At 60.7% G+C, this 27,498-nt stretch overlaps 2 protein-coding genes across 4 annotated transcripts in view; one reads left to right on the plus strand and one right to left on the minus strand.

Annotated features, from left to right (window-relative positions):
- The window catches only part of LOC142081018 (phosphofurin acidic cluster sorting protein 1-like), a 72,160-nt gene extending 59,860 nt beyond the window's left edge, over nt 1-12,300 (plus strand). For 2 of the 3 annotated variants that reach the window (XM_075147420.1, XM_075147422.1), the window contains exons 8-24: nt 636-695; nt 1,338-1,489; nt 5,471-5,564; nt 5,865-5,936; nt 6,241-6,371; nt 6,494-6,626; nt 6,751-6,855; nt 8,231-8,337; nt 8,707-8,861; nt 8,954-9,064; nt 9,153-9,255; nt 10,019-10,061; nt 10,159-10,201; nt 10,304-10,442; nt 10,635-10,858; nt 11,062-11,175; nt 11,275-12,297. In XM_075147420.1, coding sequence (XP_075003521.1) covers nt 636-695; nt 1,338-1,489; nt 5,471-5,564; nt 5,865-5,936; nt 6,241-6,371; nt 6,494-6,626; nt 6,751-6,855; nt 8,231-8,337; nt 8,707-8,861; nt 8,954-9,064; nt 9,153-9,255; nt 10,019-10,061; nt 10,159-10,201; nt 10,304-10,442; nt 10,635-10,858; nt 11,062-11,175; nt 11,275-11,390 — 1,902 coding nt within the window. In that variant the 3' untranslated portion in view covers nt 11,391-12,297. Of the gene's footprint in view, nt 1-635; nt 696-1,337; nt 1,490-5,470; nt 5,565-5,864; nt 5,937-6,240; nt 6,372-6,493; nt 6,627-6,750; nt 6,856-8,230; nt 8,338-8,706; nt 8,862-8,953; nt 9,065-9,152; nt 9,256-9,623; nt 9,657-10,018; nt 10,062-10,158; nt 10,202-10,303; nt 10,443-10,634; nt 10,859-11,061; nt 11,176-11,274 lie in introns of all 3 variants that reach the window. The other variant, XM_075147421.1, reaches the window with a different exon arrangement.
- Nucleotides 12,301-12,379: 79 nt separating this feature from the next.
- On the minus strand, nt 12,380-27,107 carry LOC142081017 (cullin-9-like). The gene is made up of 31 exons (XM_075147418.1): nt 27,049-27,107; nt 25,537-26,145; nt 24,567-24,721; nt 23,705-24,223; nt 23,428-23,563; nt 23,211-23,234; nt 22,804-22,985; nt 21,947-22,331; nt 21,522-21,723; nt 21,005-21,212; nt 20,710-20,903; nt 20,340-20,557; nt 19,965-20,196; nt 19,493-19,598; nt 18,938-19,165; nt 18,682-18,772; nt 18,426-18,597; nt 18,109-18,214; nt 17,616-17,711; nt 17,352-17,527; nt 16,679-16,824; nt 16,423-16,599; nt 16,040-16,155; nt 15,350-15,532; nt 14,843-14,991; nt 14,303-14,513; nt 14,046-14,211; nt 13,748-13,893; nt 13,451-13,568; nt 12,843-13,045; nt 12,380-12,762 (listed from the first exon to the last, which is right to left on the minus strand). The coding sequence occupies exons 2-31, from the start codon at nt 26,129-26,131 to the stop codon at nt 12,478-12,480; spliced, it is 5,925 nt and encodes a 1,974-aa protein (XP_075003519.1). The 5' UTR covers nt 26,132-26,145; nt 27,049-27,107; the 3' UTR covers nt 12,380-12,477.
- Between the last annotated feature and the right edge of the window lie 391 nt (nt 27,108-27,498).

Consider the following 27,498-nt stretch of genomic DNA (forward strand, 5'->3'; position numbering starts at 1 on the left):
AGTTAGCTTGTTGCTCAGAGCTGTACCCCAGCTCATGGTCTGTACTGTGTTTAGCCTGGCTTTCTATCAACGGTGATGATCTGTGTGCAACAGAGTTTTGATTTGCTGCTGTGACATGGTTCTTCTCTTTCCCTCCCTGAGGAAGATTGGCACAAGGAAGGGTGAGCCATTAGCAGCTCTTCTGCATGTCAGCAGAATGGGGGAGCTGCCCTGCCAGCCTCCTGCTCTCCAAGCATCTCCTTGTCCCCATCTGCTTCAGCCCTGCAGATCCCTGGGCACCTTCCTCCTGAGTTTGTTCCCCATCTTTTCTTGCTTGAAGGCAGCATTCCTCAACCAGATGGTCTGGGAAGAAAGGGGATTTAAATAGAGAGACAGTGCTATTCCAGCCTGTAACAGAGAGAGTCTGAGTCCTTGCACCCTCCCTCATGCCCAGATACAGCGGCTTCTTGTGGAGTCCAGATTTAGTCCAAATCCTACAGCAAATTTAAAGAGCAAGGGAGATCATAGAGGACCTGTGGACCCAAGAAGGGAGCTGACGGCATGTTAAAGACAGAAACCATGGCCTGTGCATTAGTCATCTTGGAACCTGGTTTGGTAGTTTTGCTGATCTTTTTTCTTCCCTTGTTTTGTTTTAGCAACCAAACTTCAAGCAGAAATTTGTGGCTTTGCTGAAGAGGTTTAAAGTGACAGAGGAGGTAAGAAGTGGGAATGCTGCCCCACCTGGCAGTATCTCCTGCAGATGTGTAGGTGTCAGAGTGCTTGTTCCCACTCACTGGGGCACAAGGCATGAGCTGCGTGCTCAGGGGTGTTACCAAAGGTGGTGTGAGACATGGCATAGACTGGGGCTTGGCTTTTCCAAAGCCGCCTGCTGCAGGAAGGCAGCTCTGAGCCTCATGCACAAATCAAAAACATCTTCTTGTTGGGGAGAGGGACCAGGGGAAGAAGGGTGCTGTCATACACTGGCTCTGCCCCAGGAGCTGGCATTGCAGGGGCAATCCTGTTCACAACTGAGAGCAGGCTAACATCAGCCTGGGGGTAGCTGGCCTTGGCTGGGAGCCCACACTGAGTGTGTGGCACAACCAGTGGAGATCCTCCCAGGTGTCTTAACTCTCAGTAAGTACGATGGGTGTCTGAGATTCCTTCAGACGTCATGCTTATGGCACCCTCCTTTGGCCCAATGACAGTGTCACTTGCTTCTTCCACAGGCTGGATTTGGCTTCCTGAGGTGGGAACAGTGCCGTGGTGTGCCTCGTGGCTGGGAGGGAGCTTGTATGTGTCTGGCCTGGGATGCAGGTGACTCCATATCTCTTCATTGCCCTCTGGGCTTGGTCCCACAGGTCCTAGACTCTGACCCTGTAGACCAGACCCAGGAGGTGGAGGAAGACCTGGGCTTGCTCTATGACAGCCTGGAAGAGTGCAACAATAGTGACAGCGGCCCGGAGATTGAGGACAATGAGAGTGTGCACAGCACACCCAAGCCCACCCTGAGGTAAGGGTTGCAGGGAGTCACAGGCTGACAGCACAGTCTATGGGACCTGGAGAAATGCCCTCTGACACTTTTCTGTTGCTTGGGCTAATGCAAGCATTGTCTTGTCTCCACTCCCATCGCCATCTTCTGTTGGCACCACAGAGCTCCTCGCTTGCATATCCTGTTTAATAAACTCAAAACTGCCCATTAAAACTGGCTTCCTTCACATTTAGTCTCATTTAATTTCCTGCCAGTCCAGCATCTGACACTTACTGATCTGCTGTAAGAATACCAACTTGATCTAAGCCTCCGCTGTTCCCAGCTCTCATATCTTTCTGCTGACAGTCCTGGCCTTCTCAGTGCTCTCCACACTGAAGCATGCCTGTCTTTTGAGCACTTTGTGATTGCTTGGGCCAGTCCTTGTGTCCCTGTGAGATCTACATGCTGTGTTCCTACACTTTGTGGAGATGTGACTAGCAACCGTCAGTGATGTTCCTTCACCATTCCCCAGGCACCTGGTGGCTTGACTTACTCTGCCAAGCACTGCTGACTTGGCACAGAGGTCTCCAGTGGACCATGTAGTGAAACCAGGCTTTTCTCCCACGTTATCTGTGTTCACCTGGCCTCTCTGCTCACGGCTGTTCTGTTTCCGTGCTGTTGTTTTGTGAGAAAGTTGCCTTTTATTGTCTTTCTACTTGGCTGCCTCACAGTGCGCTGGGTCTCTTCTAGCCAAGCCAAGCTTACTTGTCATTATTGTTTCTATAGTTCAGTGTTTAAATATAATTTGTGGATTAGCTGGAAATCCTGCTGAAGGTACTTAGCAGGGGTAGCAGACTTGGTCTGCTACAGGCAAACTTTGAAATTAAATCTGCTGGGTTCAGGAACCCATGGGGCACTGGGAAAGAAACAGGAACATGACAGAAATCTTGTCTTCCACAAACCTACAAGTCGTTGTGAAGGAGACAGCAGGCACGTGGGCAAAGGGGAGGTGCTTAGGTGGTCTGCTTGGACTCCAAAAGGAGTTTCACACGGTCTCTCATCAAAGGCTTTAAAGAAACAAAGGTGCTGTGGGAGAAAAAGGAATCTCTTTTTGTGGTCAGATAATGGTTTATGTATGTAAACTATGTAAAACTATGTAAACTGTAAGAAAAGTCTGTTGAGAGTATTTAAATATAAGACCCCGCTCTGGCTCTGCAAGTGCCTACTTGCAAACATCTGGTCACTGGGAGAGCATCCTAGAGTAAGTGCTGGTTTGTGCTTGTACCTGCCGTTACAGCCTTCCTTGGGTGTTTGCTGCTGTCTCTGGTAGGATAGCCTATGGGCCCTGGGCTGTTTTTCAGCCTGTTCACAAAATGTCCCTAGCTTGGTTTGCTCTCTAGTGCCTTAGTTTCTGGCAGTGCTGAGTGCGTATCCCCTTGAATTCATTGGGTCTGTACTTTTTCTAAGGAGATATGGAAGCTGGCTGCCAAGGTCTTTAGTGTAGACTGCATGGTTCCAAGGCCCAGCATAGCCTTCTCAGCTGGTGATGACCTTCCAGCCCATTCTGTAAATTCAAGATGTGATCGTTATGTTGGATTTATTTATTGTCGTAGGCAGCCTTGCTAGACTCTGTGAAGGTCTCTGTGGAGCAAGGGCATTAAGGTAGTCCTTAAGGGTGAGCAGTGGCCGGTGCCCTGGATTGGGCCAATGGTGTTGGGAGCAGAAGTAGATTGTTGGGAGCTCAACAGTCAGAGCTTTTAATTGAAGATCAGAGGTGAAGGAGCAAATGTCTCCATAGGTGACTGGGAAAATGGATGGGGAAGAGGGGGCTAATTCATTGAAAACAGAAGGAGGCTGTGCAGAAGGGCTGAGATTCCTAAATCTCAACCTACTGAGACTCAGACTCAGTCATGCCTATAGGAGAGCCTTTAAACTGCGGAACAGGGAAAGCTGAGAATTGCAGAAGAGCTCTGTGCTCGGTGTGACATGTCTCTTCTGAATTGCAAGTGAGAGAGGGCAGAAACAGACACAGCTTCCATGGGGAAGAGGGAATTTAAACGGGGTGTCGAAAGTCAGACCAAGTGTATAAAATCTAGACACGTCCAATGTCTAAGAAAAAGGCGTGGATTAAGATACCTTTTTGAGGTGCCAGTGGCACCACCCACATTCTGGTGGGATTACTGGGACAGTACAGAGGAGTGTGGGAGAGATGCTGATGGGGTGGGTGTGAATTATTAGAAAACTTATATATTTCTCTGGTTTGACTCTTAAGTTATTAACATAGTCTGTATGGATTGGAATTGCTGGCTGAGAAGAAGCAAGTGTAGAGTAATGACTGTACAGAGTGATGACAATGCCTGAGATCCTGTAGCAGAGATTGGAGGGATGGAGAAAGTAGAAATATGTTAATAACAGGAGACATCATTTAACCCTGTCTGACCTGGTGAAAATGTCCCACCAGGGCACAATGCCGACTCTAAACCTGTAGCTTTGGTGAATGAACATGTCATGAAGCAGCTGGTCATGGAGCCAGTGAGAGGAAAATTGAGCCTTGACTTCTCCCAGCCAATGTATAAACACTGCTGCTGAAGAGCTGCTCTGTGGTGGGGACCATCAGTTACTGAGATGAAATGTCCTTGTAGGAGCAGTAAAAGCAAAGAACCTGACAAACACTGTTGTGCCTGGCAGCACAGCGTGCTGTATACAAATGAGGAAACATGTTAAAAGGAAAGTAAAAGGAGCAGCCAGGATGTTCAGAGGTCTGTAGGTATTCTGCAGAAAGCTGCAGGTATATGTGGATGAGGACAATAGAAAACAATGAAAACCTTGGCAGAGTCCTTACAGAAGAACTGCTCTATATCCTACACCTCTGTGGCCATCCCTGGAAACCTGCAACCTGGTATCCCCATCTGCACACCATGCGAATTAGGAGAAACTTTTCCTGGGAGTTAGTGAGCAAATACATACATAGAGCTTAGAGGGAAGCTGGCTCAGATCTCCTGCAGCAAAGTTACACGTTGCAGATGGGCTGCAGTTGTTGCAAGGGTCCTGGGAAAGCTGACAGGTGAGATCCAGTGATGGAGCCCGCTTGTTTCCTAAAGACTGGTCTTCGAGCAGCCCACAGGATGTGGAGGGGGTCCTTGGCAAATGGGTGGAAAAAGGGGAAACAAAGGTGGAAGCTCACACTGTGGTGGCAGAGACAGTCCTGCTGCCCCAAGGGAGTTCTTGTGTTGACCGTTGTGACTTGGGAACAGGACCTTGGAGTTGCACTGTGCAGCTCTACCAAAACATCAGCTCAGAGACCTAAAAAAAGGCAAATTTAAGTGCTGGGGAACAAAACAGGACATTGCTGTGCTGCTGCACTACCTGCAGTGTGGTTCTGTGTGGAATACTGTGGTCTTCAGAGTCTTGGGAAAGGGCAAAGCAGAAAGGGAAGGTGGAAGCTGCTGCTGGAAGTGTGTAGCAGCAGCAGTCAGAGGCAAGGAGCCCTCCCTGGAAAAGGGGGAGCAGAAGGGAAGGCAGCAGAAATCTGTGGAAGCCGTGGTGGTGCAGAGTGGGCAGAGAGGCTCAGCAGCACATTGGAGTTGTGGTGTTGACAGAGACCATATACCAGTGAGATGGGGCAAGGTGGCGGTTCCTCACCCTGCACTGCAGTGGTAGGGGATCACCTGAGAGAGAAATTGCTGCTGGCTAGGAGACAGGGACCCTGCCTCCAACTCACCAGAGTTACAGATTTAGCCCTGTTGGTCTGGGGTGGCCCTCTCCTGTCCCTGCACCCAGCGGTAGACCATCATGTGTGGGGCTGGCAGTCTGCTGGTAGGTCTACTCCTAGGCTGTGAGTTGCTCGGACACTTGGGTGTCTGGCCCAGTGTCCCACTGGGGACCGCTCCACGGTGCTCTGTGCTTGGGACAGGCCAGCAGGGGTGTGCTGGGATCATGGTGACTTCGTTCCTCTCTTATTCCTGCCTTTTTCTCTCCCATCTGTCTGTCTGTCCGTCCGTCCGTCTGTCTGTTTCTCTGCAGGCGTTTCTTTGAGGGAGTCTCTCATTCTGGTTCCCAGACTGAGATCGGCAGTCTGCACAGCCAGAAAGGGCAGGATCAAGAATCGGGCAGCCCTGTGAGTTATACCACCACCACCTCTTGCCCCTTTCCCTCCCCAGCCAGCCCAGCACCCCCACAGTGCCTGCAGCTCCCTCTGAGACCACAGCTCCTGGCAGCACCTGCCTGGGGCTGTTCCTTCCCTTCTTTCCTCTTCTTTTTCCCAGGGCAGGCAGACAGATAGCGATGGGGGGCATCCTCTGGGGCCAGACCCAGGGGGACACCGGGCTCCCCTGTGGGAGCATGTGTTCTATGAGGCCAGGCAGCCGCCCCGTTCGGGGTGCTCCATCCTGCTCTGACTCCACTCCCTGTTCCCCAGGGTGAGGCAGACAAGCGGAAGCCAGGAGTGCTGCGGCCACAGGAAGAGTCAGGAGTGGAGGTCCCTGCAGTGGTGAGTCCAGGCTACGGGATGTGGAATGGGGCTGGAGCTCCCTCAGGCCCCACCTTGCTTTCTGGGGTACCAGGGGTGCCCACCAGTTTGGGAGCAGGACTGGGGGGACAAGTAGATTGGGGTGGAGAGCAGCAAGAGTGGAAGGAGAGTTAGAGTCTGCAGGAGATGCAGCCCAGCCCCCTCGAGGCCCTGCAGCCTTGGCTCTCCAGCAGGACCACCAGGCCTATCCTGGATGGGGGCACCCACGGGTGCAGGGAGCAGGGCAGGGAGAGTGGTATGTATGAAGTGACTGTGTGGCCCTCAGGAGCTGGCCACAGAAGAGCCGTGTTCACGGCTGGCCCCTGCAGAGGCTGCCACGAGAGAGAGCAGTGTGGACAGGCTGATCCAGCTGGGCCCTGGGACCAAAGCCGAGCTCCCCAGTGCCGTGTCCCCCAGGTAAGGCGGGTCTGCGCCCCATGCCAGGGCTGAGAGGGCTCATGTTGGCTCCCTGGAGTGAGTGGGGTTGGTGGAGATGGGATTTCCTCAACAGTGTTGCCTCTCCTGCTTCTCGCTCACAGCAAGGCAGAGAGCAAGCAGTTGTGGCGTCCCCGCAGCACCTCTGTGAAGGACCGGCAGAGCTCAAAGGGACAGGGTGGCCGCGCCAGTAGCCTGGACAGCGAGAGCTCTCCAGACTCATGGCACAGCACCCAGGTGAGGCCCTGGAAGCTGCCTCACTTGGAGGCTTCTCATTTGAGAGCTCTGCCAGGCCTTGAGCCATGGGCAGTGCGGCCAAGGCAGCCGGCCAGGGTTAACCTTTTTGGTGATGCTGTCGTAGGTGCCCCGAAAGTCTGTTTACGATCAGCTGAACCAGATCCTGGTCTCAGATGAGCAGCTCCCCGAGAGCATTGTGCTGGTGAATGTCGCTGAGTGGCAGGGGCAGGTGAGTAGGTGTGACAGGAGCTGGATGTATGGGGGGAGCTGTAAGCAGGGTCCCAGGGGATTCTCCTAACCACTGCAGGGTGTCCTAGGGAAACTGGCACCAGCTGTGCCCTCCTCTCCCCAACATGACCCTTCTTTCAGGGAGACAGTGCATTTCACAGTGCTGACCTACATACATAAGAGTCTGGTGTGTCTACTCCGTCATCTGCCACACACCAGCATTGCTGGATCCTCAAAGCATGATGCCCTGAGCAGTCCCAGAAAGGCTGGTTAATGGACTGTGCCTTGTGTCCTCACTGCTTCGTCCTGGCTCCCAGTGACCACACCGGTCAGAGCTTTGTTGAATGCCCTGGCAGAGGTGCCAGACTCCCTCTCCTGGCACCAGGCTCTGGAAAGCAGCAGACGTGTCGTTTCCCACTCGGAGATGGGAGAGCATAGCCCACCGCTCTCAGGGAGCATTAACTCCATTGTCAGAGCTGGGTTCTCTGGGCAGGGAGGCATGTGAGGCCTTCCTGCCTCGTGCTGATCACCATCATGTCCATGTGAGGATGGGCCCAGCCCCTGATGAGCACTTGCCCCCTCCCCATGCATGGAGGAGTTCACTGCTGAAGGTGAGCAGGGCCACATACATGTGTGCAAACACGAAAACCGGTTATATAAAGTGCTGGTGAGACCCCTTTGGGATCCTGCAGCTACATCTGACATCCAGAAACAGTGCTGGAAAATCAAGGCAGGATTTGTGGCAGAAGAAACAGCTTCTCAGTGAGAGGCAGTGGAGTCTTGGCCCAAGCCACACATCCTTGGCATGTTTCTGCTCTTAGCTCATCCTGATGGGGAAAAAGGAGCAATGCCCATTCCCAGACCCTGTCATGGCATCTTGTAAGCCCCCTTGTCTAGCATGACTGCCTGTTTTACCACTGTTCAGCTGCACGCAGATACCTGAAGAGGCACAGAAGGATTTTGGAGTGCCACAGTGGGAGAGAGGAAGAGAAGGGAGTGAGCAGAGGGGGACTGAGCCTAGAGCGCGGCCCTGCTGTGGGATGGCAGGATTTAAATCAGAGGGTCCCTGGACCAAAGCCTTTATCTCAAGCAGCACAGCCTGATTCTTGGGACAGTTTTGCCCTTGCCATTGCAGGGTGGTGACTGCTGTGGAAGAGCAGGGGTCTGGGGCAGCCCACCCCCTGGAGCAGAGCTGGGAGGAGCGGGGATGCTGGGGCATGCAGCCAGGGGTGACTTAATGGTTTCAGCCTCCCTGTACGGCATGGGTGGGGACAGGGCCCCCAGCTCTATCCCGGGGGACCAGTGTGAGCTGGTGCTGGCCAGCACAGCCATGGCCCCCCCCAGAGTGCCTTAACCCGAGCTCTCTGCATTGGCAGTACGTGAGTGAGCAGCTCCAGGCGCACAAGCAGTTGGTCGTATCCACCTGCTCTGTGGCGGACATCCAGGCAGCCTTCAACACCACCGTCTCCCGCATCCAGCGATAGTGAGTACAGCTTGGGCTCAGCCTGGCGGCTCCCTGTGACTGCAGAGAAGGGCTGGGAAGGGCTCTGGCTCCCCCAGGGCTCGTTACGACCCTTTGGGATTGTGGGCACAACTATAAGAGCTCCCCCAGGGCTCGTTACGACCCTTTGGGATTGTGGACACAACTATAGGAGCAGGTGTTAGGCCCTGGGGAAAGCAGGGGATCCCAGTGCTGGTTGTGCCCATGGTAGTGCTCAGCAAGCTGGAAATTGTCGGCAATGGGTTTCTGATGCTGGGTCGGCTGGCCTGTCAGGGCACATCCCCTGCCCCCAGACCCATCTGCTGAGCCACTGCATGTCCCTCACGGTCTGCTTTTCTCTCCCTTTGGCAGCTGTAATTGTAACTCCCACATGCCTCCCCCGGTGAAGGTGGTGGTGGCGGGGGACCAGAGCTACCTGAGCGTTGTCCTCCGTTTCTTTGTGGAGCAGCTGGCCAGCAAGACACCCGACTGGCTCAACTACCTTCGTTTCCTGCTTGTGCCACTGGGTGAGAGCCACCACGAGCCTGGGCCCAGGTTGTCCTCTCCCACCAACCCGGGCTCCCCCACCTGGAGCCAATGTCCCCCATCTCACCCGCAGGCTCTCACCCTCTGGCCAAGTACCTGGCCTCGGTGGATAACAAATACAGCACTCTCTTCCTGGACACAGCATGGCGGGAGCTGTTCAGCAGGGCTGAGCCACCCATCGCAGGTGAGGAGCAGGAGCACTGCTGGCCCCAGCCTGCCCTGAAGGGGAGTCCAGCTGCCACCAAGGCCCTCATGGCTCTTTGTGCCCGCAGACACTGTGGACATTGCGGGCCGTGTCACCCAGTTCATCGCTGGAGCCAGCCTTTCTCACCAGCTCCCCATCTCTGAGGCCATGCTGACGTACAAGCAGAAGAGGTGAGCATGGCCGCAGGGCGCCTGTCCTGCCTCATGCAGCCCCAGTCTGAGCTGTGCCTGGGACAGGGCTGTGGGAGACGGGGGACAAGCGAGTGAGGCCCCGCGCTCTACTCTGCCGGCGAGCAGCGTGGTGCTGAGGGGAGCTGGGGTTCCACAGTGAGAGGCCTGCAGGGCCATCCCCTGCCACTCCCTGGTGCGCCCAGCCCCTCTAGCAGCTGTGGGCTGTGGCAGCCCCAATGGTGGGGACCGGCTGCCAGGGCTGGGCTGGGCTGGGCTGGGGGCCGCGAGCTGGCACTGTGCCCGGGGGTTGACACTCGTGTTCCAGCTGCACTCTCACCTCTCCCTTCTCTTGGTTTCTGGCACCCAAGGAAGAGAAGTCTCTATTTTGATTTTTATATCAGGTATTGGCTTGTGCTTGCTGTGCCGCTGCCTGGCCCCCCCCCCCCCCCCCCCCCCCGTGCGTCCATCCCTCTTGCCGTGCAGAGGAGTCATGACCCCAAGGTGGGGCAGGGCTGCCCTCCTGCATGCAAGCCCTCTCCCAGCACCAGAGGGGCCGACTCCTTGCCTCCTTGTGTAGTGTGCCCTGTGCTGCCATGTTGGGGACAGGGGGTCCCATGGGAGGGAGGGCAGAGGAGATGCTCCCAGTGGCCATGAGCCAGCATTGGCCTCTGCCAGCGTGGGGGTCCCTGGGCCACAAGGCTAGCCACATGGCACTTGGCCCTCAGCACACCCAGACCCTGACCAGCCTCTCTTCCTTGTGCAGCCCCGACGAGGACTCCTGCCAGAAGTTTGTACCCTTTGTGGGGGTGAGTGTGTTGAGGGACCAGCGGGCAACTGGGGCTGGGGTGAGAGTGGCAGCGCACAGTCCCAGCTGGGCATCATCTGACTTGTCTGTCCTTGCAGGTAGTGAAGGTGGGCCTGGTGGAGCAGTCCTTCAGTGCCTCTGGTGAGTCCCTGGGAGCCCACAGTCCCTGGCTCCTTTCTCCACTGGGGGGAGGCCCTTGTTGGTGTCCCCCAGCCCCTCCTGACCCACACTCTTCCTCCCTAGTGGACTCAGATGATGCCACAGTCTGCACCCCCTCCCTGCTGAGCTCAGCACCAGCCGGTGGAGCGGCCCCCTATTGCAAAGAGACTGTGAGCACCCCGCCACCCTCCCCATCTGTCAGCAGTGGCCTCTCGGGTGCTGGGTAAGGAAGCCTCACTCAGTCCGAGGCAGTGGTTGCTGGGGTGAGAGGGTTTGAGGTGCTTGCTGGCCAGGCTGCCACAACCTGGGGTTATTGGGCCAGTGTGCTCCCAGGGCAGGCTGCAGCTGTGCTATGGGGAGAGAGAGGAGCACGGACAGCAGCTGTGTGCTTCATGGTGCTGCCCATCTTGCCCAGGTCTCTGAGCCCTGGTGTGGAGGTGATGGGCCTGCAGGTGGACTACTGGACAACACAAGGGCTGGACAGGAAGAAGGAGGGCGAGAAGCGGGAAACGGGTATCAAGAACACACTCAAGAGCAACTTCCGCTCACTCCAGGTCAGCCGCATCCCTGGCACAGGGGAGCTGGTGCCCCCTAGCACCATGGCCATGACCGTGGTCACCAAGGAGAAAAACAAGAAAGGTAACCAAGCCCACCCTAGGGTGCTCTCCAGCTGTGGGCCCACAGTCCATTGCAAAAAGGGCAGGGGGGGAGCCCACAGGAGGGCAGGGCTGAGGCCCGGCCCAGCAGGGGCCAGTCAGTGCAGCCAGCCCTGGGGTGAGGGCTCCCACCCAGGGCCAGGAGGGGACATCATAACATTGGTCCTGTCTGTCCTCGGCCCCCAGTGATGTTCCTGAGCAAGAAACCAAAAGAGAAAGACCTGGAGCCCAAAAGCCAAGTCATTGAAGGGATCACACGCCTCATCTGCACAGCCAAGCACCAGAACACCATGTTACGAGGTGAGGGGAGGCACAAGCCCCACGGGGCTGTAGGTGTCAGACCAAGCAGCACAGGCTGCCTGTGGCAGGGCTGTGCCTCACTGCACTCTCTCCTCTCAGTCTCCATAGATGGGGTGGAGTGGAACGATGTGAAGTTTTTCCAGCTGGCAGCACAGTGGCCAACGCACGTCAAGTACCTCCCTGTGGGCATCTTTGGCTACTCGAAGAGTGTGTGAGACGCGGGGGCAGCCCTGGGATGGAGCTGCGGAAGTTCGCAGGAGGAGACAGGGAGACAGAGAGACAGACATGCTCTTGTCCCCTCTTTTGTGGCCCAGCCCCAGCCTGCTCTGCAGAGGGAGATACTACACCCGCACTGCTCCCTGTGGGCCAAGACCCGTGAAGGTGAGGCCAGTGAGACCGGGTCTGCGCACCCTCCAACACCAGCCAGGGCACCATGCCATCTGCCTCCCGTCACCCCCAACAGCAGCCTGGGACAAGGGTTGGCACCAGCCAGCAGGGACCCAGAAAGGTCTCTGGGCCCCGCTCTCCCCAGACGCACCTGCCAGGCCACCTCCCCAGCCAGCCGGGTCCCCAGCTGGGCTGGGCCCAGGCAGGTTCCCCAGTACTGGAGCCAGCAGGATTGCTCGTCCCCCCAGCAGGTGCGGAGCAGGGCCCACCAACCCTGTACTGCCCCTTGCCAGCCCCCGCTGTCAGCCTCACACTGCTGTGCCTGGCCCTGCCCTGTGGGGCTGAGCCTCAGCAGCTTTTCTAGTCCTGCTGCAGCCCTGCTGCTGAGGCTGGCATAGCCCTGCTGAGGCTGTCCCCAGGCTGCTGGGCATCACGCTCATCTCCCCATCCTTTCCCAACAGGCCCTGCCCCATGGTGCTGCCAGCTGGAGATGTGGCATGGGGGCACCTGGGTTTTTTTTTTAACAAGATTCTATTTTTTTTAAACTTATTGTACGGTTACTTTTCGGGATTAATTTTAATAAATTAATGCTGGTACCATTATGGCGGGGGAGGCTCTGTGTGTGTCCCTCCGTGCCTGAGGGCATGGCCCAGCACAGCTGGGTGAGAACAAAGAGGGGCAGGGTATGGCTAGTACCACCACTCCAAGAAGCACAGCTGTCAGGGCTGCCTGGGCACAGCAACCAGAGGTATGACCTTGCCACACTCCCAGCCATGGGCCAGCTGAGCTCTCCAACAGACTACGAACTGGGACTGGGTGGAGCTTGGCTCATTTATTTAAAATAAAACCCACAAGTACTTAGGAAGAGACAGACTGGACCCAGCCTGTGTTCTCCCAGTCCAGGCAAGTCGTCATCTACCTGAAGGTAGAAAAAGTCTGTCTCCTTTCCGCAGAGGCTGGGCTTGCTGCCGTCTTGATCTCTACAGTCTGGAACACAACCTGGGGCTGGGCCTGGGAGGCAGGGGGTGTTGTGGGCTCCGCAGAGATGTATTCCAAGACATGAGGCCTCTCCTCCTGGCGCCGGAGATAGCCCTGGTTCAAGAGGTGCAGGACACAGGACAGCACATCCACACTGTGGCAGCAGAAGCTCAGGAACTGCAGCCCTGGACCCAATTCACCCTTCTGACAGGCATCAATCACCTACAGCAGCAAGGGAGCCCCACATTGCAGTGCAGTGCAGCACCCAGACGGCCCCTCTCTGCCCCTCAAGCCCTCCATACCCTAAACACCAGGTTGTCAATGTGGAGCTGCTTCTCCACCTTGAGGATGCGGGTGATGAGGCAGCAGAGGATGTTCCTCTTCCTTTCCAGGGCGCTGACCTCAGCCCTCTCCGCCTGCAGGTACCTCTGCCGGGGCAGCAGCCTCAGTTGGCGGCCAGAGGCATGGGCCAGGGCTGCCTGGTTCAGCCGCAGCACACCTGGAGCTAGCACCCGGCCCAGGGTCAGCCAAGCCCTGAGCTGGGCCCTGAAGGAGCCCCAGGACACACGTGTGGCTGTTGGACCCAACCCTGGGCCTCCCACTGCTGCCTTCACAGGTGTCAGCCCCATCCCTGTCCCCCACACATGGCCCCAAGCAACAGCCGCACGCACAACCCCTAGCCCCTGTCCCCAACCCCCCCCACAGGCCTGAGACCCAACCACCCACGCTGACCCATGCCCCATGCACGGCCCCACGCCCCAGCCCCACACACAGCCTCAGGCCCCAACCTGACACGCAGACCTGCGCTCTAAGCACAAACAGACTCACCCCAGCCCACTCACTTCCCCTGCAAGCACCCCTTGGGGCTCAGACCAGCACCTCCCCAGGGGTGCCCCAGCCCCACACTCACCTCCCAGCATGCAGCTCCGCTCCAGGACGCCCTCGCCGTGGGTCAGCGGTGTCAGTGCGTGGTGCACTAGGTCAGCAGGGAGCCCCGTAGCCTGCAGCAGGGCCTCCACAGCCACCTCCTGCAGGAGGGCATGAGAGGAGATCGGCCAGCCAAGACCCACCAGCTGCAGGCTCAGCCAAACAAGGGGGGGGCTTGTGCCCCAACCACCACCGGAGACCCCACCGGAAGGGAGGACACGGCCCTGCTACGCTCCAGCATCCGCTGCCTCCCTCACCCCACCGGGGCCCTGGCTCCTACCTCGGTGCTGTTGAAGCACAGCAGGATGTACATCTGCAGCGTGGACACGTGGAGGACGCAGTCGCCAAACTGCAGTTCGGCATGGCCCAGCCACGTCCACTGCAACCGCCGGGGCTTCGTGCACTCCCAGCCCAGCTGGTCCTGGCCTGCCAGAGACAGCATCAGCACAAGGGCCAGGGGCCAGCCCTGCCAGGCACTCCCAGCACACCCCAGCGCTCCTGCCACTTCTGGCTGAGCTGCCGTGGAGGGCCTGGGCCCCGGCGAGACCCCCACGCACACCCACTGCCACGACACTCACTCCGCCTGCAGAAGTTGGCAAACTCATCCAGCGGGGAGCTCAGGGCCGCCGAGAAAAACCTCCCAGGTTCATCCATGTAGCAGAACGGGGAAATGGGCCAGCAGCGCGGGGACAGGGCCAGCACCTTCACCTCTGGCACATCTGCTGCCGAGGCCGTCCCCAGTGCCTGGGCACGCGGACACGAGGACAGCTCAGGACAGGCCCCAGGATCCCTGTAAGGGTGGCCCCCAGCTTCCCCACCCCACCAGCACGCTCACCTCATCCAGGCCTGTGTCCAGCTCCAGCAGCCGCTTGTCCTGCTCCTGCAGCTGGAAGAGGTAAAACTGCTGCTGGAGCTCCTCCGACTCAGCCAAGTTGCTCAGCATCTCTTGGGGGAAGCGGCTGGGGAAGCACAGCCCGATCTGCTCCACGATGGCTCCTTCCAGCCAAGACAGCCCTTGCGCCAGGAGCCGGTCCCCCAGGTAGTGCCTGCCACAGCCGCCAGCCTCAGGTCAGGGGCCGGCCCGAGCCCCGTGGCCATTAGCCACCCGCCAGGAGACAGAGACGGCCCCAGCCTCACCCCAAGGCACATGGGCCCGGCAGCACCTGTCTCCCCTCCCTGTCACCAGCAGAGAATGTGCCTCTGCAGACTGGCAGCACCCACGGGCCCTCACAGCCTTCCCGTCCACACGCCAGAGCTGGGAAAAGCAAAGCGGGAGCACCACCGCCACAGCCTCAGCGCCACCTGCACCTCCCCTGCTACACCACACCATGCCACACCAGGCCCTCTGGTCCTGTAGAGACATGGCACCCCTCACCGGTAGAAGTGCTCGAAGGTGTGGGCGAGCTCCAGGCCACTGAAGACAACGAAGGGCTCCAGGATCTGCTGCAATGGCCCTGCACTGCCAGCAGCCCCATGGAGCTCCTGGATCTTCCCATCAAGGTAGCGGGCAAACTGCTCACTCACCTGCAGAGGGACAGGTCTGGCTGCGGAGGGGGCTTAGTGGGTGGCCGCAGGGCCAGACTGAGGGGATGTCCCTGCGCGGGAGCAGGTGGGAAACCCTGGGGCTCTCGGGCAGGGGCCGAGGGTGCCCAGGCACCAGCCTGAGGCAGGAGTGCACCAGGGCCGGGGCCACGCCGCGACAAGCACCATGCACCCACAGTTGGGCACCCACCGTCCAGGGCCGCCACAGGGCAGAGCTCCGTGGCTCGGTGGTGGGCCAGGACACCGCCCACCCAGAGCTCACCCCAAGGCTGTGGGCCAGGGCAGCCTCCCCAGCCTGCGCCTGGGGCCCCGGCACTGATGCCATGCTCCCTCGACTCACGTGCAGGGTGGTAAGGAAGGAGAGCTGCAGCAAAGCCCCTGCAAATCCCTGGCCCAGGGCCAGCACAAAGCTGGCCTGCTGCCCAAAGAGCTCCTCCGTGGCACCACGCAGGCGCTGGTACAGCCCACAGTATCGCTCCACAAGATCCGGTGCCTGCCCTGCTGCCTCCAGGAACCACTGCACCTGCAGTATGCAGCACAAGAGGGGTGAGCCCCGCAGCAGGACGTGCCCGTGGCCTGCAGGAACATCCACAGCCCCAGCCTCACTCTGCCAACACCAACTGCCCTGGTCCCGCGCAGGGACCGACTAGAGGCCCCGGTGCTGCCGCGGGCTACCGAGAGAGCTTGCGGCAAGGCGGGAGCACAGCCCCGAGGACTGGGCAGGGGCTGCGGGGGCAGGACAGAAGTGCAGCAGCAGCCCAGCAGGAAATAAGTAGCCCGACACTGTACCTGTCTCGCAGCTTGCAGCACTAGCCTGGGCACAGGGCCAGGCTGACGCCTGAGCCCTGCCAGGGTGGCAAGTGCGGCAGGGCCGTCCCCATACCCCTCTGGGCCCCGTGGAGGCCAGGTACAGCCCCACACCCTCACCATGCTCCCAGAGCACTGCCAGGCCCCACTTCCCCCTACGCCCACCTGGTGTGGGGTCCCACACGCCCTCTCCGGCCCCTATGGCCGGCCCTCCAAGCTCTACCTGCTGCTGCACCACGCCACGCCAGCACTGCGAGATGCCCCACAGGCCGCTCGACTCCTCCACCACCGCCTTCACAGCCCTGGCTGGCACCTCCTTGTTCTTCCTCTCCTTCCCATCTGCCAAGGGACAACCCTGGGCTCAGTGTGGCTCCGTGGGCAGGCTCCACACACTGACCGCCAGCAGCCTCCCCCTCTCCCTGGGGGGCGCAGGGCAGAGGAGATGCCAGGAGGCACGGCCACTGTGGGGGCATGAGCCTTCCTGGCTCGGGAGCCTCCTATGCCACAGGGCCCTCCCCAGAGCTCCCCAGCAGATTCCCACGGCCACAGCCTGGCACTCTGGGCCACCATCCTCCCAGCCCCATGGGAGGGCAGCCCCTCGCTCACCACCTGCTCTTGCCTCCTCTGGCTCTGGGCTACCAGGGTCCACGTGCACCAGGAGCTGGGTCAGGCGCCGCACACAGGAACCAAAGACAGCACCGCGGCTTGTGGTGTGGCATGGTGGCTCCACGCTCTCCAGGTACTCGCTCAGCAACCAGGCCAGGGGGCTGACGCCGTGGGGGTCTGCGAGGCCAATCAGACTCAGAGCAGGGTGCCTCAGCCTGGGGCATGGCACGGACGGGCCCGGGAGAGCGCAGGGTACCTGGGCTGGTGATGCTCTGCACCAAGGGGTTCACCAGGGCCTCCCAGCACGTCCTGCCCAAGGCCCGGGCTGCCTCGTCGTCAGGAAGGAAGCGGTCGGCGAAGCCCTGCTCATGCTGCAGCGCCCGGTTCAGCCTGCAACAGCGACTGGGCAGCACACAGTGCTGCTGGGCACCTGCCGGTGGCCGGGGGGACTCCCTCAGGAAAGCAGAGCTCAGCGGTTGCTCCGTGCCCCCCCCCTTGCCAGGCATGACGGCTCAGCAGCCCCACTCGCCCCCAGCAGCCAGGGCCCCTCACTGCCCCCAGGCCCTGCCTGCACTGGGCCTTGGGGCCCTTGCCAAACTGGGTGGCTGTGCGGCGCCTGTGGCCGTGAGATCCTGCCTGTGCCTGACCGACCTGCGCCTGACCGACCTCAGGATGCGCCGGCCCCTGTGGGGCACCTCTCTGGTGGGTTAGCTGTGCCCACGTGCCCAGCTTAAACCTGGGGGACCCCAAAGAGGCCCTGGCCCTCCGGGACCACTGGTGGCCAGGGAGGAGCGAAGGCCCCTCCCTATCCAGGTGGGACACCCGGCTGCTCCTCTCCTGGCCCTACAGTCCCCTTGCGGGCTGCCAGCACCATCCCCCCAGGCCCTGGGACACCAGGGATGCGATGGCGCAGCCAGGAGACAACTCACCTGCCAAAGAGCTGCAGCAGTCGCCCCCGGTCCCGGCAGATCTCCTGGCACCAGGCATGAGCCCGAGCAGTGCAGGAGAGGAACGTCCGCCGACACAGCTGCTCCTTGAAGATGGGCCAGAGAGTGGGCTTGGGACCCAGCACCTCGATGCCACGCACACGTGTGTCAATGCCGCCCTACGGGAAAGCACAACCCTCAGCTCCTCAGGCATAGCCCTGATGCCCCACACTGCCAGCTCCCTGGCCCGGCCCCCTGCTCCCCTACCTGCTGGCACCGCTTCACTCGGATCTGGATGACGGGCCAGAAGCGGGTCATGTTCTCCAGCAGGATCACTCTGCTGTCTGAGGGCAGGACGGTCACCTGCAAGCAGACAGCGAGCCCTCAGCACACCACACAGCGAGCGCCAGCCACCCTGCACACTCCCCTGGCCATGCCTCATCAAAGCCACAGCCTCTGTCCCCCCCAGCAGCCCCTACACAGCCACAGGGCACCCCCCACCAGGGCCCCTTCTGGCTCACAGCCCCAGCACACCACCCTGCTGCAGACTGGGCTGCAGGGCTGCCCATGCCCAAGTCTCCAGCACCCACTGCCTACAGCCAGGAGGAGGCTCCCGCAGCACAGCTCATGCCACCCCCACCTCCCTGTGGGGCACCTCCCAGGGCCCCAGCACCAGGGCGAGACCTTCACGGGGCACCGCAAGGACTAGCCCACCGCTCCCACGGGGCCCCATGGCCTGAGCAGCCTGTGCGAGACTCACCACGTTGAGCTCAGTTCTGATGGTGGCAGGGCTGTCTCCCCCCAGCACCACGACACGGGCCGGCATGTAGCTGGAGTCCTCGCTGGCCACCAGCATGCTCATCTCCCTGCAGCGCAGCAATCATGGTGCTGCCCAGCAGTCCCCACCTCCCTGCCCTGGCCCCTGCCAGCCCCATGCACTGCTGCCCACATCCAGCAACCCCCAGGATGGGGACCATGGGGGTAGGGCTCGCACAGATCACCAAAGCCCCCTCCTCCTCGCACAGCCGCTGGCCCTCCTGGCCCCAAGGCCCCCCAGCCCTCCTGGCCCAGCCCCACCTGACCACCACACCACGCTGCATGTGGACAGTGATGAAGTGGGAGCCGGTGCTGCCGTTCGACTCCCAGTAGGTCTTGGGGTTCCTGTCCGTGAGCTTGCTGGCCCGGTGGGGGTTGGAGGAGACCTGCACCTTCTCCCAACACTTGTCCTCCTTCACCTCCACGCTGGAGCCTGTGGGGAGAGCACGTGGAGCCTCCAGCCGCCAGGCCAGCACGTGCCAGGCACAGGGCTCCAGCTCCCGCTCCCCGCACTCACCTCGGCACAGGTTGCGCAGAAAGACGTCAAAGAAGGGGATGCTGATGGGCTGGTGGCTCCGGCGGTGCTCTTCAATCTGCCCCAGGACCAGCTACAGGATGGGGCAATGCTCTTACTGGGGGCCCTGGGTCCTCCTCCTCTCGCCCACCGCAGGGCTGCAGCAGGCAGAGAGCAGAAGGCTGCCCCTCGGTGCTGGGGACAGCTAGACGGCCCCAAGACCCAGAGCCCCAGCGCAGCCGGGCCTCCCCAGGCCCACCTGGATGCAGCCAGCCAAGATGCTGGTCGTCAGCTTTTTGTAGAGGCTGGCATACTTCTCACAGTCAATCACCAGGTCGAGTAGGGCTGGTGCCAGCGACGGGGCCGTGCTGTGCTTGTCCAGGGCTTTGGACAGAGCCTCGTGGGTGCCCACACGGCACATCACCACCGCGCAGTCCTTGCTGGCAGTGGCCAGGCGGTGCAGGAAGCCAACGACCTCCTGCACCACCTGCTGAGCAGGCAGCCATGAGTGGCCGGGCTGGCGCCGGGAACCCGCCAGGCCCCAGCAGCGGGATGCTGCAGCGCTCCATCCCCTCCCACCCCGACACTGCAGCAGCGCCCGTGAGAGCCTGGCCAGGCACGGTGCTGGGCACGCCAGCCACCGGGCCACGGCCACGGCCGGGACAGCTGCTCCCCACCTCTCCCAGCGCGCTGGCCACAACAAGGCCAGGCTGCTGCAGGCAGGGCCCCTGCTTCACCAACGCCAGGCCTGGCCGATGCACGGCACAGCCAGCAAAGCCGCCCCTGCCTGCTGGGAGTCCCAGGGCCCGCTCACCTCCCGGTCGCTGCTGTGGGCACTCAGGGAGGACAAACAGGGCTCCACACACTCATGCCAGGGCAGCACATCCTCCCAGTAACCGTCCAGGAACTTGTTCAGGATCCTGAGTGACAGAAAGGGCCCACTCAAGCCAGGGCAGACACACAGCGCTGCCAGAGGCAGCCCTGCTTCCCTGCCCCACCAGGAAGGCCAGCACCCCACAGGGACTGGGAGCCAAGGCTCCCCAGGCACCTCCGACACCCCACCAGCACCCAGGCTCGTGCTGCTCTGTCCCTACCTGGCCCTGCGCCCCAGGACACCCCAATCAGCACCCGCATATGTGCTGGGGTGCACCTGCCTCTGCCCCTGGTGAAGAAGAACAGCCCCACCAGGACCCACAAACATGCGCCGTGTCCCCCCAACATCACCACCAGCACTCACACACCTGCTGCGGAGGCCCCAGACCCCCACCAAATCCCCCTGGACCCACCTGAGGATGCTCAGACTCACGGCCTTCTCCGCCCCCAGCAGCTCAAAGCTGCGCAGCAGTAGCCTGAAGCACCTGTGGTCCTGCAGCAGCTGGGCTGCCTCGCCAGAGGGGACGGCGCCTTCACTGCAGAGCTGCCGCTCCAGGGCCACTACCGCGTCCTTGGACAAGATGCCATCCCCCAGACCACCCAGAAGCGTCCGCACATCCCTCAGGTCCAGTGGGGCCTCTCTGCCTGCCACGACAAGGACACATGGGCCCAGCCCAGGCACTCGCTTGAGAGGCGCCACTGGGGTGCTCTGCCCTGGCAGGAGAGGCAGCCCTGCCTGCTGCATCCGTGGGGCCGTGGCATGGCAGGGGGTGCGGGCAGCACGCTACCTGCTGTCTCTGGGCCCAGGGGTCGCCGGTGCTCCGCAAGGCGGTTGATCACACTGAGGGCGAGCATCGCGTGAGGGCAGCCAGTGCTCTGCCCATCCCACCAGCAGCTCTGCAGCACCGTGGGGAGATCGCAGCTTGCCAGCTGTTCCGCCAGGCCCTGGTGGCCGTCGATCAGCATGTTCACCACCAGCAAGCCGTTCTGCACGCCTGAGGAGCCCCTGCAGGGACAGAGCGATGCGGGCGCCTTCCTCCCCCAAGCACGGAGCTTCCCCTGCACCCACAAGCCACCTGCCTGCCTTGCCCACTGTGCCCCTCCCGCCCCCGCAGAGGGTCCCCCCACACCCAGCCACTGTCCCCACTCTGCCCCTACCCTGGGACCCTCTGCATGGTGCTCATGGCAGCAGGGATGGCACTCAGCAGGCTTGCCGAGCCCTCGCTGGAGGCAGAGCCGATGCTGGCAAAGATCTCCCGCATCATCTGCGCGTCGGCATGGTTCAGGGGCAAGGGCTTCCCACCAGCACCTCCTGGCTCGCCAGCCACAGCTCCCACCAGCACCTTCAGGGCCTGCAAGGTCAACAGCAGTCAGGAGGGCAGCGGGCATCTCCGCCATTCCTGGAGCCTGCACCCTGCCCGCCCACCTACAGCACTCCCTCTGCCACACTCACTGCCAGGCCAGCCTGCTGCACCAGGGCGGAGGAGGCATGCTGATGCATGCAGGCCAGCACAGCCCGCACACCGCCCTCCGTGGCAAACGGCACGCGCCAGTCATGCTTCACCATGAGCACAGCCAGCAGCCGCAGCATCAGCACCACCAGGGCCTTCTCTGCCACCTCAGTGCTCAGCAGCTCCACTGCCACCTTCACCAGCTTCTCCCTGCACGGGAAAGGACGCCTCAGGAGGAGTCTCTTGGCACTGCTGCTGGCACGCTGGCATCCCAGGCCCTGCCAGACACCTTCTCCCTGCCCACATGGCTCTACTGCTGCTGGGTCAGCCCCAGGAGTGAGACTGCCCGGAACAAAGGGACACAAGATCCACCTCTCTTCTTGATGAGCACACAGGGACATACCAGCCTTCACACTTCCACTGCCACCTCCCGCACTCCTGCCTCCATCGCTGTCCCCCACCCTGCCGACATGGCCCTCCCCAGCCAGCAGGAGGGGTGCACAGCACCCCACAGCTCACCCAACACTCCTGGTCCCCAGCCCGCCCTGGGCTTTGCCGACTTGCTGCTCAGGCTCAGGCTCCTCCTCCAGGATCTTCATGATGTGCTTGAGCCCGGCTAAGCGCAGCCCCACCTCTGAGCTCCTGCTCTGGATCACGTCCACCATGGCTGCAACCTTGGCCAGCCAGCCCCTCTCGCTCACCCCCTCGGAGCTGCCCAACACTGGCGGGAGGGAGGCAGGGGTGCAGGCGTCAGGGCAGCAGTAACACACCCAGCAACTCCCAGGGTGCCATGCACTCACAGACCCAGCACCCACAGGTCCCCCCCTCCCCAGGCCACCTCCAGGCACCTTGCCTTCCATACCCTGCCCAGACTCTTCCTCCGTCGAGGCAACGGAGCCGCCTCCAGCACCATGCGTGTACCCCAGCGCGTAGCAGGCAATTACCTTTGATCTGCTCCTCCGTCGCCTCTCGGAAGAACAGCCCTTCTCTCTCAAGGAGCTCACTGAACAGCTGGGAATCCGACTTCGCCACTGCAGCGGGGGCTGGGGGCAGCACTGTGGCTGCGGAAAGGTCTTCCTTCATTGCCTTGGCCATCATGGCTTCAGGGCCAGTGCTCCTGCAGCCAGCACCCTCCGAAGACACCGCGGCGCTCCCCCCACCATCCTGCTCGGCCCCGCTACCAAGGAAGTATTTGGCGTAGATGTGGGAGCCGCGCAAGTCACGCTGAGCGCTGCCCTGACACCGCTTCTCCAAGACCCGCAGCACCTTCTGGGCCAGCTCCACAGGTACCGACAGCTGGAGCAGGGCTTCTTCGTCCACCTCAGACAGCTGGACCCATGGGGTCAAGTTAACCCTCACGGACTCACCACAGACCCCACACCCCTTGTGACAGCCACTGCCAGAACGGACAGAAAGGCTGATCGCCAGAGGCCCCCAGGGCCATTCCCCAGTGCCACCCTCCCCTGCTGTCCCCAAACCAACTACCACCAGCCCAGACCTCCCAGCTGCACTCACCACCCAATCGCAACTGGCAGAATCACCCCACGGGCATGCCTCGCCTACCCAAACCTTGCTGGACACAGGGTCATGGGAGACTGTGTTTCCTCTCATCTGTCCTCACCCCTTTACTGTGCCCAGCTCCCCACGCTTTCGCCATCCCATTTCAGTCCCATTTCTTCCCCATTCAGGCTGTCCCTGCACAGCTCATGCTTGCCGTCTCCTCCTCCGGGCCCGGTCCCTTCCCTAATGTTCTCCCTCACTCCCTCCCTCCTGCTTCCCCACTGCAGGCTCTGGCCAATACCTGCTCTCCCTGGATGAGACAGGTGATCTCTTCCTGCTCCTGCGCTTCCAGCTTCTTCACGAAGAAGAGCAGCTCCCACCACTCGGCACGGCTCAGGGCCTCTGCAGCCTTGGTCGGCTGCTCCCCCAGGTAAGGCAGGGAGTACAGCCCCCCAAAGGGCTTGCAGAAAAATGGCTGCGAAACTGCAGGAGAGCAGAGCAAGGAAGGGCACTGTCAGCTCTGCCAATTCCCCCATCCTCTGCTGCACACCCCACGTTCCCCAGGGAAAGAGCTCATGCGGACCATCTGGGCAGAAGAGATCCCCACTGTCCCACAGCCTGCTGACGGAAAGGGAGGTGACAGCAGGGCAGCGAGAGAGGGGGAACAGGCTGGGAGGAGACCCCAGAAGCTGCAGACATGGGAATTACCATCTTCATTTGAACCTCTTTGGGCTGTAGAACAGAAAAAGCACACGCTCAAAATGGGCACCTCTAGCTCACTATTCCCCCAACCTGTTCCCACAGTGCCTGGACCAGCCAGGGCAACGCACTCGGACACCCAGCACCAGCAGAATCCACAATGCCAGCGTGCAGCTGCAGAAGGGCTGGAGAGAAAAGCTGCAGGCCCAGCTGACAGGCTGCTCACCTGCTGACAGTTTGTGGCTGTGTGTCAGGGTGGACACCTTCTCCTGGCCCTCATGCTCCCCTTGTCCCGAAGGGCCAATGATCTCCACCATGTGCCAGTGAACCCAGTATGTAGAGCCCAGGGCTTGCCAGTACACCTGAGGAGGAGAGCCCAACACACACCCTGCTGAGGGAAGACAAGCCCAACCCCACTGCTCCCACGCAAGTCTGCGTGCTTCCTACAGCACAACAGAGCAGACAGGCCCCTTGACAGCCCTTCCCCTCCCAGCAGAGGATACCTGCACAGGTGGTGTGCCATCGTTGCTCTGGCGGAAGTCACCCTCATCACCCGCGCTGACCTGCTCGTAGTCCTCCAGCATGCGGACCCGCATGCCACATACCAGGTTCGCCTGCACATACTCCACGTAGCTGCTGCGGCTTGGGAAGGCTGACCGCGTCTTGAAGATGCTGGGCTCTTTTGCTGGGGGAGTGGGGGTTGCTTGAGCAGTGGTGCAGGACGTATCCCTCTGCTGAAAGATGGAGCGAGTGGTGCGAGGCCGCAGCTCCTGTTGTGGCAGCAGCTCTGGCTTGTGGCTGTGGTCCCAGCCCATCACGTGCACCAGCTCCAAGATGAGGTTTGCCATAGCCATGCTGAACTCAAATTCCTGCTTCACACGGCTCCTCTCCTCAGTGAGCAGGCTGGGCACAGCACAGTCCTGCTGCTCTCCTCCCTGCTCCATGCCACTGCTGAGCTTGTCCATCAGAGAAGTGACACACAGGTAGCGCTTCACCAAGACAAACAGCAGCTTCCCAGGGATCTGCAACAAGCACAGCTGTCAGACTCCAGTCCCAGCTCTCTCCGAGCCACCAGCTCGTCCACAGTCAGGCTCCCGTGATAGCTCCGGACCAGCAGACAGCAGCAGAGACCTCTCAGCCCACCCTCGTCTCCCTGCTCAGAGATAAGGCTCTCCATGTGCCTCTCCACCATCCCCCAGCCTCAAGCCAGAGCCAGATCCTGTGCCAGCTCTCCCAATACCCAGTCCTGCTCTGCTGCCCACTGCTGACTACCCTCCAAACAAGGACACCAGCTCTGGCCCCCCACTCTCACCCCTCCTGACCCCTAAAGCCCATAGGCCCAGGGCTGGCAGGACCTGCCGCTACCTGGGGAAGGTGAATCCCCTCAAAGCACATGCAGTGCTCTTCAGAGGATGTTGTCTCAGCAAACAGCTCCAGCAAGGTGTAGCGACCATCAAAGTCCATGTGCTGCTCAATGCCATCCTGCTGGCTCAGGGACAGCAGGACATAGGCCCAGCTCCCTGCAACAACAACAGAAACCCTCCATGCCTCAAACCCTTCATAACCCTCACCCCACCCTCCCTGCACGAGATACACTCGCAGGCAAGGAACAGTTTTGCTGCTCAGTGTATCCTGGCACCATCCACCTTTCATCTGGATTGGCAACATTTTGCTCCACCAAGTAACACTGCATTTTTTCCACACCTAAAGCTGCAAGATTCTCCCAAAGCAGCAATCCCAAATAACGGACTCCAGAACAGGGTTCCAGGGACGAAAAAAGTTAAGTCTTAACCTGAATCAGCCCCCCATCTGCCCCACGGGAGAGCCACATGAACTCGGGCACTAGGACAGGGAAAGCCAGATCTCTTGTGGGACACACCACCACTAGCAACCTTCCAGGTGCACCCAAGCCTCATCAGGCACTTCTGAGCCATGACAGCTCCTCTCCAATGAGAGGACTGCGTGAGGACCAGGCCTCTACCCACCAGGGCCTGAGGAAAGGCTCCCTGCCAAGAACAGGCCAGAGCCTTTCCAACTGACAGAACGCAGCAGAGACAGTCCAACACTCTGCCAAGCCCCTTGGCATAAGTCCTCCTAACAGTTAATCAGCATCCTAGCTCAGGAACCTGTCAGGAGAAAGAGCTCCCAAGTCTTAGAGCACCCCAGACAACTACGACCAAGGAGACGCTCGGAAGCTCCAGTATGATTTTTCCTCTTTTGCCAACAAGCCCCGAGACACACTGCTTCCCAGGCATCCCACACCTGCAGAAGGACTGGCACCCCTCAGCTGCCCAGCAGCACCTCCTCAGCGGCACTGAGCTGTAGCAGTCCCCACCTGCATCATGCGAAGCCAGGGCCCTCAGCATCTTGCCGGCACTGCGGCGGATTTGCTTCTCCTTGTGGCACAGCATCTTCATCAGCAAGTCGAGGGCTCCCGTCTCCTTGAAGGCACCCGCCAGCGAGCCAATGCTGGCATATGCGCTCAGCACATGGATGGTGTTGAGGATGGAGGACTCGGGGGCCCCGGTCTCAGCCATCTGTCGGCCAGCTCGCTGCACCAGGCTCCTAACATCAGCCTTCATCTCCAGCAGCGAGGTTTCATCCAGCGGGACATCTGCAGTGAATGGGCTGGCTGCCTTCTCCTCTTTCACCCACTGCCCTTCCAGCTTCCTCTTGCCGAGCAGCGCTGGGCAGCTGGCACAGACCTCTTCTGCAGACATCCACAACGAGATGTTCTCCAGCTTGGTCTCTGCAGAGGAGGCACTGCTGCCTCCCACTGCTCTCTCTTCCAAGCTAACAATACTCCACTGGATCAGGTACTCAGGCTGGCCGTCGTGGCCTCGCCGCTGCCGGATCAGCTCCTCTGGGCAGGCCTGCAGTTTGGGTCCCAGGTGCACGACCAGGTTGCCATTATGCCTCTCGTCCACCATGACAGGAAATGTGCCTGCAGAGACAGAGGGTAAGCAGGGGCTGGAGAGAGGTGGCTGAGGCATGGGCTTTGCTATGGCTAGAAATCTATGATCCTGTGGCTCACAGTGCTTCTAACATGGCAGTGTAACAAATAAAATGTGCTATTGCACTATCTGTACTCAAGGTCACTGCTGTAAGCTCCTAACACAGATATAGCTCACTTTCTCCTTGGAAAACAACATTCATGCAGCAACAAGATAACAGGGCAGGTCACAGTGATCTTTAGACTGTTAAATGAGCTGTGGGCATGGCAGGAACAAGGACAGCAGTGTCCAAGGAGGGCAGCTTTTCCCAGGAAGCTCAGCTGTAAAACCTGGCTGTGTGCTGACAGAGGTCCCCAAGCCAGGTGGAGCGTGCCTGCTGGCCCTGAGCACCAGCGCAAGCCTGTGCTGGAGGGTTCCGCTGCACATCACCCAAGTGGGGCTGGAAGCACAGTCCAGTAACAGGCCTGTGCCCTGGCCATCCCGGTTCCCGGGACACGCACGCTAAAGGCGGGCGGCATGGCACCACAATTACCGGGGAGCAGGCTTGCGTGGGCAGATCCCGCTGGCGGCAGGAATAAAGCTCCTTCTATGTGTGGGCGAGAGCTCCAAGGGCACCGAGAAGCGCCTGGCCCTGCCCTGCCCTGCCCTGCCCGGCCCGGCCCGGCCCGACCTGGCCTAGCCTGGCTGCCGTAGTCCCTCCCCAGCCTCGCCGGCGGGCCGGGCTGCCTCACCTCGGGGCTCTGGTACCGACGTCTCCTGCAGAGCTCCCCAAAAAGGAAAGGCCCGGGGCCGCCCCTGGATAGGTCTGCTCGAGCCACTCGCCAGACCCGGCCCTGCCCGTCCCCAGCCCGCCTCCTTCCACCGCGGGGCCGGGCCGGGCCGCGCCGCGTTACCTCCAACACCGCTCCCACGCCGCTTCCGGGTCGGCGGGCGCGCATGTGCGGCAGCCCGCCCGGACGGCAGCTGCGAGGGGCCAAGCTTCACCCGCCAGCGGCCCGGCCCCAGCTGCCTGCGCCTGGGCGGGCGGTACCGGGAGTCCGGGATGGTGTGGAGCCGGCGCAGCTCAGGGCCGCATGGGGCTGGGGGCACAGGTTGGGGGCTATATGGGGCACGGCGGTGGCACAGTATGGCACTTGGAGGGCAGCGGGCTAGGGCACCACGGGGCGGGGAAGGCAGCAAGGGAAAGGGGTAGCAGCAGCCGGCGCCAGAAGTGGGTGCTGGGGAGCAGCGAGGGCATTACCAGGGCTGGGAGGTGCCGAGGTGTGTGCTCCCCAGCTGCACAGCAGGTCGCGCTGGCTGGCAGCTTCCTGCCTTACCCCACAGCTGCCTACTTGCCATCACTG

The sequence above is a fragment of the Calonectris borealis genome, chromosome 3 (assembly GCF_964195595.1).
Source record: "Calonectris borealis chromosome 3, bCalBor7.hap1.2, whole genome shotgun sequence".
In the NCBI taxonomy this organism is placed as follows: domain Eukaryota; kingdom Metazoa; phylum Chordata; class Aves; order Procellariiformes; family Procellariidae; genus Calonectris; species Calonectris borealis.